The following is an 18,009-nucleotide window of genomic DNA, read 5'->3' on the forward strand; positions in this document are numbered from 1 at the left end:
TACACCCCACACTGTGCTACTTAATCTTAGACAAGCTCACTTCACTTTCCTAGAAGAGCAAAACGGCTCTTTGCTGAGCTCCTTTGGCTCAAGTGTATGCAGGATAGTCAGCCTGTTTCAGGAGACACTCTGACGTGTTTCAGGTCTGTGGGGCAGGCCTCCATCAGGGTCTGTCCAGCTGGCTGACTTGGGACAGGCCCACCTTTCTGGAGGTCAGTGGCCTCCTGAGGTCCCTCCTGGTGGTGGATTCCAGGTACCCTCCACCCCATGCTCCAGAAAATATCTCCTCATGGCTCAGGCGCCCGGAGGGCCAGGCATACAAGGGCAGGGTCGTGAGTGTGGTCAGGTAGGTCAACACCAGGCACTCTTGGTTGACAGGGACTTGAATAACTTTGACAGAAGACATTTTTCCACAAGAAAGGAAGTGAGTCGTCTGCAGAGGTTACCCTCCCCTCCCTGGCAAATGAGCCCCTGGTGGGGAGCTAGAGGGCCTCCACGGTCTCAAGCCTGGCCAGCCTGTGACTCAGGCCTTGCACCCAGCCAGCAGATCTCTGGGATGTGCTGGCCATGGCTCTCGGCAGCCCACCATCCTGACACCGACCCTGTGTCCCCCACGTGGAAGCCCTCAGAGGTGGCAGGTGTCTGAGCCAACAGGCTGGCCTGTGGAGACATGGGATGGTGCCTGCCTGGTTCTGATCCTACCCAGCCGGGTGTTTCTGCTCAGGCCTCCCCGCCTCGGCACCCGTCTCACTGCTCCCACCGTCCAGACGCAGGGCCTCTCCACGTTCATTTTTATTTAAGGACTCAGAAGCACAGGCATCACAGTTTGTTATCACTGTCAATTCTTCCAAAATCACACACTGACATTTGTGTATAACAAAAACATGGGGCGGGGGTGAACTGTGCAAAGTACAATTTCCCAGCCACTCGGCTGAGTTTGTTTGGGGCACCAGCGCCCGGCATTCACACTGAGAGGCTGCCGGGGAAGTGCTTGCCTACCATCTCCCCATTCTGCTCCTGTGGCCTTTTGGTGGCCTGAATGTCCCTGTCACCTCAGTGTCCACTGACCTCACTCAGTGGTGGCTGTGAACTCTACGTGCTTCTCAAAGCAAGTCACCTTGGCATCCAAACGCCACGGCACCAACAAGGTGTCTAAGTCCCTGGACCAGGAGGGACCGTGAGGGTTTCCGGCAAGTGTTGGTTTCATCTTAGGATCCCAAAGAGTGTGTTCTTCCAGGCAAGATGGCCTGAAGGAAGGGTCTAATTCTGCTGCTGCTCTCGTCTGGGTGTTAAATGGTCCTGAAGGCTGACGAGTCTGACTGAACGTGTTTGAAAACACTCAGCCTAGAGCACAGCGGCTGGTCGTGCACGTCCCTGCTCTCTGGGAGTTGGGCACTAGCTCCAGGAGCCCTGCACGAGAGGATGCCCTGGCGTTGGCCAGGCCTATGGCATCACTTTCCCTCCCGAGGCAGTACACGCCCACCCCTGACACTGCCACGAGAGGGCCAGCTGATGCCTCACAAAGATGCCTGGTCTCTTGCCCCAGCTCTCTGCTCAGCGGGTGCTGGGCCCCAGGGGGCCCCCTCACCACGGTCCCCAGGCTGCTCAGCAATTCCCACCCACCATGAGCACCATGCGGGCGACAGCTGGGAGAGAAAAGGAGGTCTAAGTTAGTATGCTCTGTTGCTTGGTAACTGCCGTTGTTGAAAATAAAGAGACTTTCCTTGTATCTGGGGATTTGAGTTAGTTCTGGTTTCACCGGAGAACATGTGTCTCACTCAGTGTGCTAATCTGTGCGTGTTTTTGGTGAGGACATGACTTTAAACATGCACACGATTTTTATGCTTGGTAGGCAGCTAATGTGCCAACCAATGGCAAATGCCTATCTTCTGCTTGTCATTAACTCAGCGCACAGGGCTCCTTATGTTTAACCTGGACTTTGATTCAGAACAAATTTCTCGAGTCTGTTAAATCTGTTATCATCTGGAGAGAGAAAAAGAGCCTTTCTTTAGGCATGATCCCACAGTGTGGTAGCCACCTGGCAGTAACAAACAGCCAAGTCACATCCCAGTAGGACTCTGAAAACTGGCGTTCGTACTTCAAAGGCATCACGCCAGGCCAGGGACCAGGTTTCTGGATTCTGTTGAATCCGTAAAAACCAGCGAGATTCTATGTTACCAAATTTATTCAGCCTAATTTAAACCTGAGTGGTTTTGTAAAAATACAGAGAGAGGATTTACAAATTGTGACTCTGAACTGATGAGAATGCGTTCCTAAGGTGTGGGTCTCTTGAGAAAGAGGCCGCTTGGGATAGGGCTCCTCCCGCCAGCGCTGTGGGGCGCGAGCAGCTGGGCTCGGGAGGTCATTCCATGGACTCCACGCGGGGGGCCGAGGGTCCCCGGCCCGAGTGGCCTCCTCCTTGTCTCTCCTTCCCAGCTCCTGGGGCCATGCGAGTCTGCAGCGACGCCTCAAACCCCTGTTAACCCCACTGCGTCTAGCGTCCAGACCAAAGTTTGCACTGCGTCATGGAGGAGGAGTTACTTATAAAAAAAAAAAAGAAAAAGGACAGAACCTTCACAAGGTGACAAATCTGAACTGCGGTAAAAACTGTACATTTTGATAGTGGGAAACCATATGCTGATAATGCTAATTGTAGTCATTCTCTCTAAAGCAATAAAAGGAAAATTCTGCCTTCCTAGGCTGGGGTCGACCTTCATGTTCTTTTAACTGCCACACAAAAGGCAATTATAGTGACCTTCCCTCAAAATGTTTCCAGTCCTTGAGTAATAATTATCACTGTCTAGACAGAGCATGGGGCTTTGGTACGTTTTAAAGAAATCAGCTTTTTCCAAACTTCCTCCAACCACCTAATGGACTCCCTCTTACTCCGTGGAGCACTAGCCGACACTGTGAGGGGAGCACGTGGGCTTTAAGACTTCTCCAGGATTCATGCGGCACATGTGAAAATTCTGCCCATTTGATGTCTCCTCAGACATCTCTGCTTCAAGCTCAACCGAGTCATTACTAGTTTTACAAAAAGGCAGCACCAGATGTGTGAAAAATAGGGAATGTATGGCCTATTAGAAATATATAAAGTCTAACAGCTGTGCATTAAAAAGATGTAAGAAAGAAGCAATGCAAAGGGACAGTGGTGGCGAAACACAAACGCTGCTTAAACACCGGCAGGAGACAAAGCCAGTGGACCCACGCCCCACGGGAGCTGCGTGGGGCTTTCCCAGGACTGTGCCGGTGACGGCCCCTGTGCCAGGAACACCCTGGGCTGAGGAGCCAGGCGGCAGGTGACTGAGGTATATAGAGAGGTGATGGAGCCACGCGACCCCACAGGAAGCCCGGGGCAGCGGGCAAAGACGTTCTCCAGGAGCTCTGGGCCCTGTCCCCAGTCCTGCCAGAGCTTCCAGCCTGGCCCAAGAGGCGCCAAGAGCACAGCAGCTCTGTGGGACGTCACAGCCGCCATCAGCCGCATCAGCATCTTCTTCCCTTTTCAGACATCTCTTTACAGTTCACAGAGAGGGAGGCGTTCCACTGGCGAACCCAGGGTGTGCTCAGTTGGGGGTTTGGGCAAAAGCACAACCTCCAGGCCAGGAGCTCCCACCCCACCCAGGGGCCCCCGGTGCCTGGGAAGGGCCTGGGCCCCTGACGCAGCAGCTCCCCCTCCTCGTGCCGCGACTCCCGGCTCGGCGCCCAGTGTGCGGGCGGGGCGCGTCCTCAGAAGCTCTCCACGAAGCTGCCTGGGAAGAGGCCAGTGCGGCCGGTGCTCTGCAGCGTCCCCTGGTACCAGCCGTCCTCGCGCTTCTTGTGCACAAACACGACATCCCCCTCCTTCAGCTCGATCTCCGCCGCGCTCTGTGGTGGGTAGGAGACCACCACGCGGTACCTGGGGGGACACACGGGAGGTGGGTGAGCCCGACCCGGATAGGCCTGCCCTCGCCAGGCTGCCTGCAGGGTTTCTCTCTTCCTTCTCCTTTTCCTTCTCCCTCTGATGTAAACTGTTGTAATTCAGGGCTACCACTTAAAAAAACTTCTACTTATCTTTATTTTTAATTTTTCCAAAATGTTTTAATTAAAAAAAATTTTTTTTAAATAATTTTTCCCTTTGGTGTCCTTTTGGACACCCATCTATGCAGCTGGAACACTTGTGCCCATGCTGCAGCCCCTCCGTGTGGGTCTCCCCCTGCCTCCAGCCCACCGCGGACGGCAGCCTCCCCAGGGGTGGGTGTCGGGCAAGGGCAGGACGCTGGCCATGTCCTCGCTCTGTCCAGTCCTGGGTGCACAACCCTAGACTGGCTGTCCTCACCTCCTGAGGCCAGGCAGGTGAGGACACCTCTGGGTTAGCTGTCCCACAGCGCGTGGGAGGGCACTTGGACCCCTGTTGGTAAACGGTCACTCTATTTACATGTGCGGCAAAATCACCAGCTGTTGTGGCCTTAGCGCCGGAGCGAGGCCGAGTTCTCACGCATCTCCCTCCTGCCAAGCCTGGGCCTTCCCCGCAGCCTCGGAGGCCTCCGCAGAGTCCCCATTTCAGATCAACGGGACACAAAATCCACCCAGAGACAGGAGTCCTCCTGTGGCCGAGGCCAAGGGGCGCTGCGGCCGGGCTCCCCGCAGGCACAGACCCCCAGGGCCCCTCTGGGCCAAGGCAGGTCCCGGAGGTGGGGGCGCCAGGCTCCCCGGGTCTGAGAGGAGGGCCTGACCCTAGGCCAGCACCTTGTCAAGGATCCAGAGCCCGCGGGCCAGCACAGGGCAGGCCTGACAGCCCCCAGGGGAGGCCTCGAGGGGCCCTCCAAAGAGCAGCCCTCTGAGCCAGCACCGGGCCACCGGCCGCCCAGCGCCCCCTGAAGGGACCCGCAGGGGCCTGTGCGCTGCAGGCAGAGCGGACCTGCCCCTGCCAGGCGCCAAGGCGGGCGGGCTGGCGGCGGGCCGGGCGTGGCTGTCTCACTCCAGGAAAACCCCGAGCGCCCGAGGGCCAGGGCCGAGGTGGCACGGTTGGCCGGCGGGGCCCAGGCGCTCAGTAACGACTCCGCGATGGCCCGGACAATGTCCCCAAGGGACGCCTGGGAGAGGGTGCAGCCAGCAGTTCTCTGACCCATGCCCGCGACCTCGCCACCGTCACCCTGCACGGTCTCTCCCCAGGGTCTCCCCCCCCCAAGCTCTCCCTCACTACAGTCTCCCCCCACACGCTCCCCCACCACGCTCTCCCCCACCTCTATCTCCCCCCACACGCTCCACCACCACACTCTCCCCCACCTCTATCTCCCCCCACACGCTCCCCCACCACGCTCTCCCCCACCTCTATCTCCTCCCACAGGCTCCACCACCACACTCTCCCCCACCTCTATCTCCTCCCACACTCTCCCCCCACCACGCTCTCCCCCACTTCTATCTCCCCCCACCACGCTCCGCCCCCACAGGGTCTTCCCCACCACGCTCTCACCACGACCCACGCTTTCACCCACCATGGTCTCCTGACACCGTCTCCCCACATGATCTCCCCAGCAGTCTCCCACGGGCCGTCCAGGGTCCCAGCACTTGCCTCTCTTGGGCTCCTTGCTTTACCCTCTCTCCTCTTTTGCCTGCTGTCCACTCAGCAGCCACACAAGCGAAAACACAAGGTGGAGATCACCGCACTCCTTTGTTTAGAACGAGCCAGTGGTTTCCCATCTCTCAGAGTAGAGGCCAAAGCTGGGAAAAGTCGTCTGTGTTCCCAGTGCCCTCGGAGCACCTCTGTGCTGCTTGACCTCCCCCTGCTGCGGCCCTGATGCCCCGGTCAGGGATCCTGCGCTGGCTGCTCCCTCTGCCCTGAAAGCCCTTCCCTGTCACAGCCACCTCAAGCCTGCCCTGCCCTGCATGTCCCCGGAGCACTCCTACCCTCGCAGGCCCGGCCAGCACCTACTTACTGCACTTACTGCAGGTCTCCCACCCCATCAGGCGAGCCCCTGACGACGCAGGGACTTGCTCCTCCTCTCTGCTTGTGCTCAGTGCCAGGAAGAGGCCTGCACACAGCAGCAGCTCAGTAACTCTCCTGTTAGCACATGCTGGAGGGGAGGCTGGGGACCTGGGAGGGGGCTAGTGGCTTGAAGGGTAGAGTCTCTGTCATTCCTTCATATGGAAGAGGGCTGCAGCCCTGATGGGGAGAAGGACCCTGACAGACTGTGTGGGCGGCGGGCCTGCGCCTGGGCTGACCTGTATCAGGGGCCACCCTGAGGCGGCCTTGCTGTTCCCCTCTGCCCTGGCAGTGCCCAGGCTGTGGTCCTGGCCCACTAGCTGGGTGGAGAAGATGGGAGAACACTTTACCCTCAGTCTTCTGTGGGCTCCCAGCTGGCTGTGAGAGCCTGTCCCCGGTCCCTGCCTCCCCTCATCGGCCACAGCCAGACGAAGGGCCCCTGAAGGAGAGCATCCAGGGGTCCTGGCAGCGGGCTGTGCTGAGGGCTCTCAAGGGGCTCTGCCTGTGGCGCTCTGACCCAGGATATCCTGGGCTTTAAGAAACTAGGACATTCATTATAAAGAAAAGAGCTCCTAAGTCAGATTTCTCAAACTTCGCCCATTGGCTTCAGGGCCCTGGGTCAGGTTCCTGGGCTCCATCCTGGACCTATTTGAGTGGCTCTGGGGGAAGGGGCCAGAGAATGTGGATTTGCAACAAATCCTAGGGTGAACATCTGCACGCCGGTATCTGACCATTGGGGTGCTGAGGGAGACCTCACCCCTCCTCAGCCCCACCTGCTCCCAGGGCCTGTGGGGCCAGCCTGTAGAGGCTGGGGCAGAGAACCCATGGTTTTGGGCAGCCGGGGTTGGCGCTGGGGCTCGGGATGACGCACAGGTGGAGAAGACCAGGCCCAGACCTGGGGAGCTCACGGCCCCAACTGGCCCCAGGCAGTGAGAGCAGGGCAGAGAGGCAGGTGGCTCCTGAGGCCCACCTGGCAGGCATGCAGCGTCCTGCTGCCCAGAAAGCATGGCTGGCTAGGCGCCCTAAGTGTCTTGGAATGGCTGCAGGTGCAGGAGTGTTGGGCCAGTCTCCACCACTGTCCCCGGGTGCCAGATGCTGGCATTTGGGGTATGGAGGAGGAGAGGAAGGAAAGCGTAACTCCTGCCCTGCCCCCAGCCCAGCTGCCTGCCGGCAACTCCTGCAGGAGGACAGATGGCTGTGGGGACACAGCAGCGGCCTGTGAGATCAGCCAGCCCTCACACAGACCGTGCCATTCCCACAGCCCAGCACTCGGGCTGTGCGTAGGACCACCAAGACCAGTGTTGGTCCTACTTGTGGCTTTCTGCCGTCCTCCACCTCCTCTCCAAGCATCTGCCTCCTTCTCTCAATTCCCCAGGGAAAAAAAGGCAAAGAGTGTGATGATTTCTCAGACTCCGAACACAAGTTTTGGCTTTTGCCTCAACTGCCAGATGTGAAACAAACAAGCAACTTTAAAAATGTAATTTGTTAGGGGGAAAAAAGCAATTTGGTGCTTCTGAGCAATTCAATGATTTAATGAGTCCAGATGGGTAATGTGGGTTGAGTGCATATGAACGCACATTCTACGTTTCTGTCCGGATCATTCCAAGACTCTGATCATTCCGACTTCCTGCTGCATGAAGTATCTGATACTCCCTGTTATAGACACAAAGACCAGTTGAAGAGTTAAGGACGGCAGCTACTCCTGTGTCATGATTGTGATGTCGTAAATCAGTAAGAGACTGCTCTCTGCTGTGTTAAGGGTCTGTCAACCAAGCTACTTTTCAGACATAAGACTTGGGGGAAGCAAAAGGCTCAAAATCAGAGTGAATTCTTACCACTGCTTATTGCAATTTGCTTTCTGTGTGAGGTCTGGAGCGTTCTCCTCCTGTGTCATCTGCTCCCCTCCCTGATGATGGGGTCACGAGGGGACGCTCTGGGTGGTGGGTTTTTCACAGCACTTGCTTCAGCACAGCTGAGGAGGCGTGCTCTCCGAGCTGGTGGAATGTGGTCATCACAGAACAGTGTCCACCAGGAACTTGGAAGTGATAATGATACATCTATATCCTGGACAGTGAACTCTAATATCAACACGAGTATTAGTTGCCTATTGGCCTGTAACAAATTTCCACAAACTTTGGGCCTGATACAGCACAAATTTCTCATCCTGCCGTTCTCTAAGTCAGACGTCCAAGACAGGCTCACAGGCTGAACTCAAGGTCTCGGCAGGGCCGCATCCCTTCTGGAGGCCACGGGGCAGCAGGCATTCCCTAGCCTTTCCCAGCTCCTAGAAGCTGCCCGCACTCCTGGGCTGGAGGCCTCTTCCTCCATCTTCAAAGACAGTGAGGACGGCTGAGTCCTCACGTGGTGTCACTTTGACTTTCTCTTTGGCCTCCTTATTCTATTATGAGGACACTAGCGGTCACACTGGGACTGCCCGCATACTCTGGGATCGTCTCTCCATTTGGAGTCAGCTGGTTAGCAACCTTTATTCCATCTGCAGCCTTAATGCCTCTTCGCCATGTAGGGTGACACAGTCACAGTGTTTGGGGATTAAGGCCTATACATCTTTTGGAGCCATTATTCTGCCCAAGAAGACACATAAAACATCAAAGAAAAAAACTTTTAAATCCTAGCAAAGCCAAACAACTTACAGGTCAGCAAGAGGTGAGGATGGATAGACTGAGTGTGTGAACATATGGGAAAAAAGACTGTGCTGATCAAAAGGAAGGAGAGCGTACCAGGCAGCACTGGAGGCATCATCATATCATCTTATCATTATTGTATATGTTATATCATATAATATTATTATACACATCATTTCATGTATTACTGTTATCGTTGTGTCTGTTTATTATGCATTCATAATTTTCCAGGTATTAATCTAGGTGTTTTACAAATACTGTAACTATCAGGCAGGTATTATCATCCCCATTTTATATGTGGGGGCACTGGGACCCAAAGAAACGAAGACACTTGTTTGGGGTGAAATGGCTGATAAGTGTGCCTATTGCTCAGAGCCACTCTGCACTATTGCCGGGAGTGAGGAGGCAGGCATCCAGAGGATGGGGGCGGCTGGCCTGAGAACTCAGCCAGACCTGTCCCAGGTCTGCATACCCTTGCCGGGGAGACAGGGCATTAGACAGTTTTACCTGGTCCCATAACTACACCCCTATTGTGAGTTACCCAAGAAACTTCCAGAAACTTGGCTTCCTGCACACTGTCAACAAGGCGTGAGTATGTGCAGACTGCCCAAGAGTTAGGCTAGGGAGGGACGATACTTGCACTTCGCCTACACATCATGGTGTGGGCTTGGCTCTTACAGGTGTCTGGAATGGGGCCTCCAGGGAGCTGACGTGCAGGCCGGGCCACCCCAGCTGGGGACCTTCCCCACGTTGCTCTTCTGGGTGGCATCCCACCACAGCACCGTGCAACCTGAACTTCCTTCCTCAGAGCAGATGGGAGAGCACTCCTCTGTCCTCTCAAATCCTCTGGAAGAAACGTTTACACCCCAGGGAGTCTGTACACAGGAGGCGCCCAAAGCCCAGGCTGGGCCAGCCAGAGGGAGGGCCACTGATCGGCATGTGGTGCTGGAAACCTGGAGTCTGAGGCTCCGCCCATCCTTCACTAGTTCCCACCTCGCCATCGCAAAGTGGCCTTGCCCACAGCAGGCATCCTCAGACACGTGGGGCTCGAGGCATGCCCGGGGCCTCCGGGGCAGGGCTTCCCGCTGCAACTGCTCCCCTCGGCTGTGAGGTGAGTTTGTGGACAAGCCTGCAGAGCCCAGGTCCAGTGCTGTCTGGGGCCACCCACCTGAGGAGGAAGGCTTCCCACTGCCACGTCCTCAGCTCCCACCTGCCTGCGCCCAGACGCGAGAGACCTGCGGGCGGCACTGGGCAACGGCAGGTGGCGTCCTGGGGCTCATTAGGCAGTCGCTTGATTTCAGGCTGTGTTTGGAAAACTCTCATCACTCATGAGCTGTGCTGGGAACAAGGAGGGCACCACGAATCTCTGGGTATAATAACCCCGTGATTAGATGAAAGATTCAGAGCGTGGGAGTAATTCCATGAATTTTCTAGTGAATCATAGACAGCCATGATTTTTCAGAGTAGGGTCTTTTAAGATCTTTTACTGAAGAGTTTGAAAGTTGAGGGATCTGGGAAAGGACAGAAACCTAGGGGAGACATGGGAGCAGGTTAGAAATATCTAGAAGTCTGTCATTCTCAGGAGCCACCCTCTCTGTGACCTGGGGAGGAGGGACTCACATTCAGAACTCAAAGGCAGCTAGGGCATGACCCCATGGAAGTAAGAAGGTCCTGGAATGGAAGAGCTGCCCAAGGTTGGAGGGGGCTCCCTTGGGAAGGGAAGTGGGGCTGGGGGAGAGACAGAGAGTGTGTGGTGGGTGTGGTGTGTGGTGGGTGTGTGTGGTGTGTATTTACGTGTGTGTCATATGTGTGTGTGATGTATGTGGTTTTGTGTTTATGCGTGTGTTGTGTGTGTTGTGTGTTTATGTGTGTGGTGTGTGTTTGTGTGTGTCATGTGTGTGATGTATGTGGTTGTGTGTTTATGTGTGTGGTGTGTGGTATGTTTATGTGTGTAATGTATGTGGTGTGTTTGGTGTGTGTGTAGTGTGGTGTGTGTTTCAGTGTGTGGTGTGTGTGGTATATGATGTGGTGTGTGTTTACGTATGTGTGGTGCGTGTGCTGTATAGTGTGTGTGTGTTTATGTGTGTGATATATGTGGTGTGTGTGTAGCATCTGATGTGTGGTGTGTGTGGTGTTTATTTATGTGTGTGGTGTATGGTTATGTGTGTGTGTGGTATGTGTTTATGTGTGTGATGTATGTGGTGTGTGTTATTGTGTGTGTGGTGTATGTTTATGTGTGTGATGTATGTGGTGTGTGTAGTATGTGATGTGTGGTGTGTGTGTGTGGTGTGTGCCTGTGTTTATGTGTGTGATGTATGTGGTGTGTGTGTAGTATGTGGGGTGTGTGTGTGGTGTGTATTTATGCGTGTGTGTGGTGTGGTGTGTGTTTGTGTGTGTGGTGTATGGTGTGTGTAGTATGAATCCAGTCTTCTAAGGGGCGTGGGGACTTGCTGTGGGCAAAGCACTTCCCTGTAACGGGCCCAGCCCTGACCGGGGGGGCTTGCAGGTGCACCTCAGCCAGACAGTGCGTGCTGATCCGCCGTGGAGGATCCAGAAGCAGAGGCTGACGCCCTGGCAGGGGTGTGACGTGTTCCGACTGGGTATAAGCTGAAGATGCCCAGACCCTCTGTGGACCAGGTGAGTGCACTGGGTGAATGCTGACCGTGCACCTCACTCAGGGGCTCAGAGCCAGGTCTGGGGGTTGGAAAGCCCTCAGTTCAGTCCCTGGCTTGGCAGCTAACTAGCTGTGTGACCTTGAGCAAGGTACTTGGCCTTTTACGAACCCTCAGTGTCCTCATCTATAAAACGAGGACAGTGAATTCACAGCTTCTTGGGAGGATTCCCTGAGAGAATACACATAAGAAACGCTAGCAGATGCTTAGCGGCATGCACAGCATGGCCGTCCTGGATCGTCATGGCCAGAATCACAGCAATTGCTGAGTGTTCTGAGCATCGGCCCTGAGGTAAAAGCGGGCATACATACGGACTTACACTTTACCTGTTTATCAGAAAGCCGTGAGCGCTGGCCCAGTGTCCCTCCACCAGCCTGCAGAGAGAGTTGTTCTCTCAGCGACCCTGGGTCTCAACGCCACCCCATTGGCTCAGCTCGAAGGCCATCATCAAGGCCAGGGCTTGGCAAACTGTGGCCTGCGGCTAACTCATGTGGTCTGAGAGCTAATGTTGTTGCACTTTAAATGGTTCAAAAAGAAATCAAAAGAAGAAGCATATTTCCATGACGAGAAAACCATATGACATTTAAATGTCCGTGTCCACAAGTCAAGTGTTACTGGAATACCAGGCCCACTGTTTCTGTATTGTCTATGGTTGCCTTAACGCTGTAACAGCTGAGGTGAGTAGTTGTGACAGAGACCATGGCAACATCTGCAATATTTACTACCTGGCCCTTGACAGAAAATGTGTCTGACCCTGATCAAGGTGGAGCCTCTACCAGCCTGGACATGGCGCTGGACCTAGCAGATGCTCAGGACAGTGGTGGCCTTTTCAGGCCACAGGCACCGGGAGACATGCAGCAGAGCTGGCTGGCAGTCAGTGTGGCCAGGCAGAAGCACCAGGACTGTTTCCTCGTGAGCCTGCTCACCTTTTTACTAGTTAAGCCGCGTTCCAACGAGAAGGAATTTAGGCAGGAAACTGCTTCCCCGCTGTCCTAATCTGACACCAGCCCCTCTCTCTGCAGAGCATTCTGGCCCTTACTCGGAGCTCCCTAAGGACTAATGGGCCAACCCACCTCTGACCTGTGAAACTCCTAGCTGGGTCACATCGCCTCGGTTGGATTGATTCCTGATCTGTAAAACTCTAGGCTAAACTCTATGAAATTGTTAGTTTTGGGGAAAAAAACCCCACAAAAAAACAAAAAAACCCACAAAAAACCATGAATATTAGCAATTTCATATTGTTCAAGCCAACAGACTATACACCCTTGAAGCCAACTTTGGGGTAAGGTTGTATAATTCTAAGATGTCAGAGTAGGCCGAGCCTCAACAAAAGCTGCTCCCTGGGTGGGGCACACAAGCCCACGGGCACTCAGCCCAGGTCCACTCCAGGGTGCCCCCAGCGCTGAGGGGACACAGTCCTTTCGCTACCCCTTCACTCGCTCTTTGGGCTTAGTACCCTGTCAGTTCTGCCACATTTCCTGATGATCCTTTCTAAATCCCAAACTCAGGACCCCGATGGATTCAGAACATGAAATATGCTCCCGTTCACCTGCAAACTCCTTTTATCTGATGCTCACCGTCCAAGCTCAGGAGTTGAGTAGATGTGGATAGTAAGGGATGTCTGGTAAATTTAATCCTTGGGAAATCCCCATTGTCCCGGTTCCCCAAAAGTGGCTCCAGACCACAGAGACCAACCCACACCAAGGTCCCAGAGGATGGACACCCACCTCCCACTTACCTCTCTCTAGGCAACGGCTTGGCCTCGGGCCGGATGGCGGCCATGGAGAGAGGTGCTTGCCGGGAAGGGGATGAGGAGAAGTTCAGATCCAAGGAGCCCGCCTTTCTGTGCAGTGGCTCCATCCCCATCGCCCCCTGCATCTCACTCTCTATGGGGCAGGACCCTGCCCTGCCATGGATGGACCGCGAGGACACTTCGGGCCCCAATGCGCCCTGGAGAGTGGCATCCACTGCCACCTGGGGGTCGTGGGTCGGAGAGATGGACGGCGGGGAGCGAGACTTCTTCTTGGTGGACGCCCCAGCTAGAAGTTTCAGCAGCCCGCTCTTCTTCTCTTTCTGGAGAGACATGCAAAGTTAAAATCAATGGGCTAATGCTTCTAAATGACCTTGTTGTTAGCGAGAGGGGAAAGGATAATCCTGTTTGGAAACTTTAAACAAAATTTTGTTCATCTGGTTAGAGGAAGAAAACAAAACTAAGACCGAAAGTTTTCCTTCCTTCCCCAAACCTGGCAGAAGTGCTCAAAGCAGACCCAGGAGGCCCTGGGTCAGGCCGGTGGAAAGTGCCATTCCCAGGAGTGGATGCTGCGAGGGGCGGTCCCAAACACCCCGCTCCGCATCGCAGGACCGTGTCCCAGCCTGGCACCGTCATTTGCTGTGTCAAAGGAACCAGCAGTCAGCATAACTGGGTTTCTCCTGCCCCAGTTTTTCCAAGTGGACTTTGCAGGTGGGGGCTAATCCTTCTCCATTAGGCTTCCTGAGATTAGCTGCCCAACCCTGGGTTCCAGAGCCAAAGGTCATGGGTCCCGGGCACAGCACCACCTGGAGCCCCCGGGCAGCACCGGACGCCACGTCTCCTCGGCACAGAATGCTTTGCTGCACACAGGGAACCCGGAGTGTGCTTGTGCCTGCGTTTGTGTGTGTGCCTTTGTGTGTGTGCCTGCGAGCATCTCGTCTAATCCTGGGACAGCAATTTGCTGGACAGGGAGGAGCGCTCGTCCCAGAGCTGCGGGCAGCCCCTGGGTGACGACGGTGGCTTCCCCTCCCACCCTGAAGCCCCTCACTGGGAAATATCCTGGTACAACCTCTTCACCCAGCAGGCCGGCGGCTTCCTTACCTCACGAGAAAGGGCTGTACAGGATGTGACAGCACACGGGCCATGACCCTCACACCCAAGACAACGAAAATAGCTTAAAGGAGCTGCCCTCGCAGTCAGGAGGCCTGTTTCAACGCCACGCACGAGGACGTCCAGACCCGTCTCCAGGTCCATCACCCAGGCCCAGTTCTCATGGTGATTCTCCCCATCTCAAATGGCCACCTGCAGGCAGGACGACCAGCACAGCATCTTCATCTGATGTCCCAGATTCTGTACTCTCTTGGCTCCCTCTATTTTTTCTTTTTAACTGCACTTTAAAAAAAATAGATGCGCTTAATTTATTGGGCTTGATATACAATCCAGGCAGAGAATCCTTGTCCCTGAAGACTGAGGCCCAAGTCTGGGAGGTTGGTCCAGGCCTTTCAGCTCCAGCAAACAAGGCAGGCAAGAAGCAGTGCTGGGCTGGAGGGCAGGTACAAAAACTGCAGACACGGTCGTCAGACCCCTTTCAGAGGCGGGATGGACGCGGAGCCCGCCTGCCTGGCCTGGGTCCTGAGGGGATCAGCACAGCTCAGAAGGGGCCCAGACTTCTCAGAGATGCACTACAGCTCCTCTCCTCAGTCTCGCGTTGTGGGGCTCGGAGCAGGCTTGCAGGAATAACTGACAGTTTGGCTGGGTGGCAACACCAACCCAGATAAGGACTAGGCAGTGTCCCTAGGGGGCCTGGCCCAGGATCCACCACCATCTCTGCCTGCCCTGCATGCTGTGCAGGATGGTGATGAGTGGGCATCCCAGCCTCAGCTGCCTTCCGCAACGGCCTGTGGTAGTCACATGGAAATGCTTAAAATGTTGCCACTGACACGCTAAGAAAACGCCAGGTATGAGAGAAAAGAATCATATCCACTTGAGGCTCGTCCGTGTGTGTGTGTGCATGAGAGTTGCGTACATGTGAGTGCACTGTGTGTATGAGCGATGTGTGTGTGTGGAAGAGTGTACACACACAGAGAGGTGCTTTGATAACCATGTACCTGCCCTGGAACCTGGACACGTTCAGGGCTTCACTGGAAGCTAGTTTTCTAATGTTCAACGGAAGCTAGGTGGCAGGGGGACATGGAGACATGGTGTGAGATGGTGGCAGTGCATGGAAGTCTGAAACGATAGTCACTAGGTCAGCGATGCCCACTCAAGAGTCTGCTGTGGTCACAGGGCTGGGTGGACCCGGAGGTGGGGAGATGGGAGGTTTCTCTTCCCGCCTTCCTCATCTGTGTGAGTGGAACCACTGGGCAGGCGAGTGGTGCTGAAACCCCCATAAAAGGCACACATTGAGGGACAGGCAGCTGCTTAGGCTGAGTCAGTAACACTTTGTTATGAATGAGTCCATGTGTTTTTCTCTTCTCCCAGCACTGATACTGCTAGAAAGGATGGAAGCAGATGTCCTAAATACCGCCCACCATGAGAAGAGGCTGGCTGGAGTGAGTCCCAGCTGGGTGGGGAGCAGGTGGGCTCAGGGCAGCCTTGTCTGTTCACCTTGCCCAGTCAGCCCTATTCCACGTCCACGAGGAAGATGCGCGTGGAGCACACCTAGGGAGCTCAGTCATTCGGCCACCAGGGGGCGTCACGCAGCTGGCTCAGAAGTGGCCTCAGGGCCTCCGAGTCCCTAAAGTAGCTGAGGCTTGTGCGACCACCAGGGAGTTGGTAGTGTGTGTCTGGCTCCTCACGACGATGGTCTCCTGGGACCACAGGGAGGGCCCGGAGGTGGGAGGATGCAGTGGGTGTGAAGGGTGCCTAAGGGTCAGGGCCCTCTGGGCCCGGCCGTCAGAGCCCACCTCGGAGTCCCAGAGGTCACCACCTGCCTTCGCTTCCTGCCAGCACGCTCCCCACCAGGTTCCCCTTCTTCAGCCCTACTGCTCCTCCCTAGATGGGCAAGGGTGCTTCCCATTCCCTCCCCTTCTCCCTCCAGAACAGAAGCGCTGAGGCCAGCATTCCATGCTGCTCTCTGCAGGATCCCAGTGCCTAGCCTGGTGCCTGGAAGACAGCAGGCACTCAATGTCCTGGACGAACAACCCTGAAGGAAGTGAGCTCAGCCAGCACGGGAGCCCCCATGGTCCCTACGGGGTGCCCTTCTGCCTCATGAGGAAAGGACAGATTCAATCAATCAACAAAGGCTTTCTTGCAAGGTGCTGCCGCAGGACAGAAAGCCCTGGCACCATGGGCCGAGCCTCAACGGGGTGTGCAGTGAGCTGAGACAGGGAAAAGCCACTGGGCCACTCAGCATGTCTGCAGTGAAGTACAGCCTGGGTGCGTGTTTGGAAAGAGGCACGTGGGCGTGATGGATAATTTTCCTGTCTCAGATCTGCATGCTTAAATATAACCGATCATCATTTTAATTTCACTTCGACAAACACTGATATCATGGCTGGAAAACGTTCTCCAAAAGGTCTGCTGTCCATGACAGAACTCTGCTAATGTCGTGAGCACCCAGTTCTGACAAACTGCTGTGACAGTCAGTGTGCCAGCAATCACGGTGCACAGGGAACTCCCGGAGGACGGGGGCGGGCGTTCCAAGCACTTCCCCTGGGGGCCATCCTGTTCTGTGTGATGCAGCTAAGAGTCAGCTAATGGGAACTTTGGGGGTGTCAGGAACAGGCTCACTGGTCGATCATGGGGCAGCCCCATGAGACAATAAGAAAATAAGAGGTTTCAGAGGATGCAGTTTGGGGTCAACGTGCGCTAGGAGTTTATGTAAAGGATGGATGGATTTGCTGGGTTTCTCTGGGACCAGGACCAAATTAGGGACCATCATGAGCCTGGGAAAATGCCAAGAGTGATGTCCCCGTTACGTTTCAGGGGTCATTTTTTCCCATACAAGTTTTAGGGGGTCGCTGCTTTCCTACACAACTTTCCTGCCAGCATCCTGCTGCCTCCATCCGTGGTTTAAATTCCCCTCTCCAGGGGAGGGGTCGCTTTCCATCCCCACAACCCTTTGAACGGCCAAGGTCCAGTCATTTCAGCCTTGCCAGAGGACCCCAAACAGACGGAGCTGTGGGAACAGAATGCCTCCCTCTCTCACAAGTCCTGCCATAGGAGGAGGCACCTCTGCAGAGAAAGGCGCCCTCACCTCCTGCTTTCACCCAAAATGAGCGTGAGGCTCCTGCTGCCCCCGAGGATAGCCCTCCTCTGTGACGTGCTGGGCAGCTCCCCGCTCAGCGCACCCGCCTGAGCTCGCACCACTCCAGCTGTGCACTCTGAATCCAGCCGCTCGGGCACTGTTTGCCTCACCAAGTTGTTAAGATGACAAATACAAGAGTGCTTTTTAAACTATTAAAGCATCTCACAAATATTTGATGTTGCTGTTTTTATGACGTGTTTGCCTATTTTTAAGTTTTTGCAAAACACCTACAACCTGGTGAGCTCCCAATACTTTTTTGTTCAATGAATAAAATTGATTCATCTCTACAACGTGATGTCTCACCATTAACCCTTGCTTTGCTTTGGGAGAGGCTGACACAAGGACCCCTCAAAGATTCTGACTCAGTAGGTCTGAAATGGGGACAAAAAAGTGATTCTGATACAGAACCCAGCAAGTGATGCCTTAGAAGCGAAGTGGGTTTGGAAGACCACACACAGTGAGGTAGAGACACAAAGAGGGATGAGCTTTTTGGGAAGGTGATAAAGCGTTTTGGGAAGGCACCATGGTTTGTTGTTAGTCCCCAGGCCCGGAGACAAGATGGGTTTCAAAGCAGTGCTTTAGAGCGCTCAGTGCACTGGAGAGACAGGCCCAGCTGTGGGCTCGAGCCATTCAGCAGCTCCCAGGGGAGGCCGTTGGCCCCAGTCACACTTTGAGCGGCCAGGGCCGATGTGTGAGCAACAGCTCAGCGAGTAGGGCAGGCCACCAGCAGAGGG

General features: G+C 55.1%; 1 protein-coding gene across 3 annotated transcripts in view; it reads right to left on the bottom strand.

Annotated features, from left to right (window-relative positions):
* Window positions 1-774: 774 nt before the first annotated feature.
* Window positions 775-18,009, bottom strand: part of SH3RF3 (SH3 domain containing ring finger 3) — a 345,250-nt gene continuing 328,015 nt past the window's right edge. For all 3 annotated transcript variants that reach the window (XM_070571921.1, XM_070571922.1, XM_070571923.1), the window contains 2 exons: window positions 13,015-13,349; window positions 775-3,895 (listed from right to left, as the gene is read on the bottom strand). In XM_070571921.1, coding sequence (XP_070428022.1) covers window positions 3,727-3,895; window positions 13,015-13,349 — 504 coding nt within the window. In that variant the 3' untranslated portion in view covers window positions 775-3,726. The remainder of the gene's footprint in view (window positions 3,896-13,014; window positions 13,350-18,009) is intronic.

This window comes from Equus przewalskii, chromosome 14 (genome assembly GCF_037783145.1).
Source record: "Equus przewalskii isolate Varuska chromosome 14, EquPr2, whole genome shotgun sequence".
NCBI classification, from domain to species: Eukaryota; Metazoa; Chordata; class Mammalia; order Perissodactyla; family Equidae; genus Equus; species Equus przewalskii.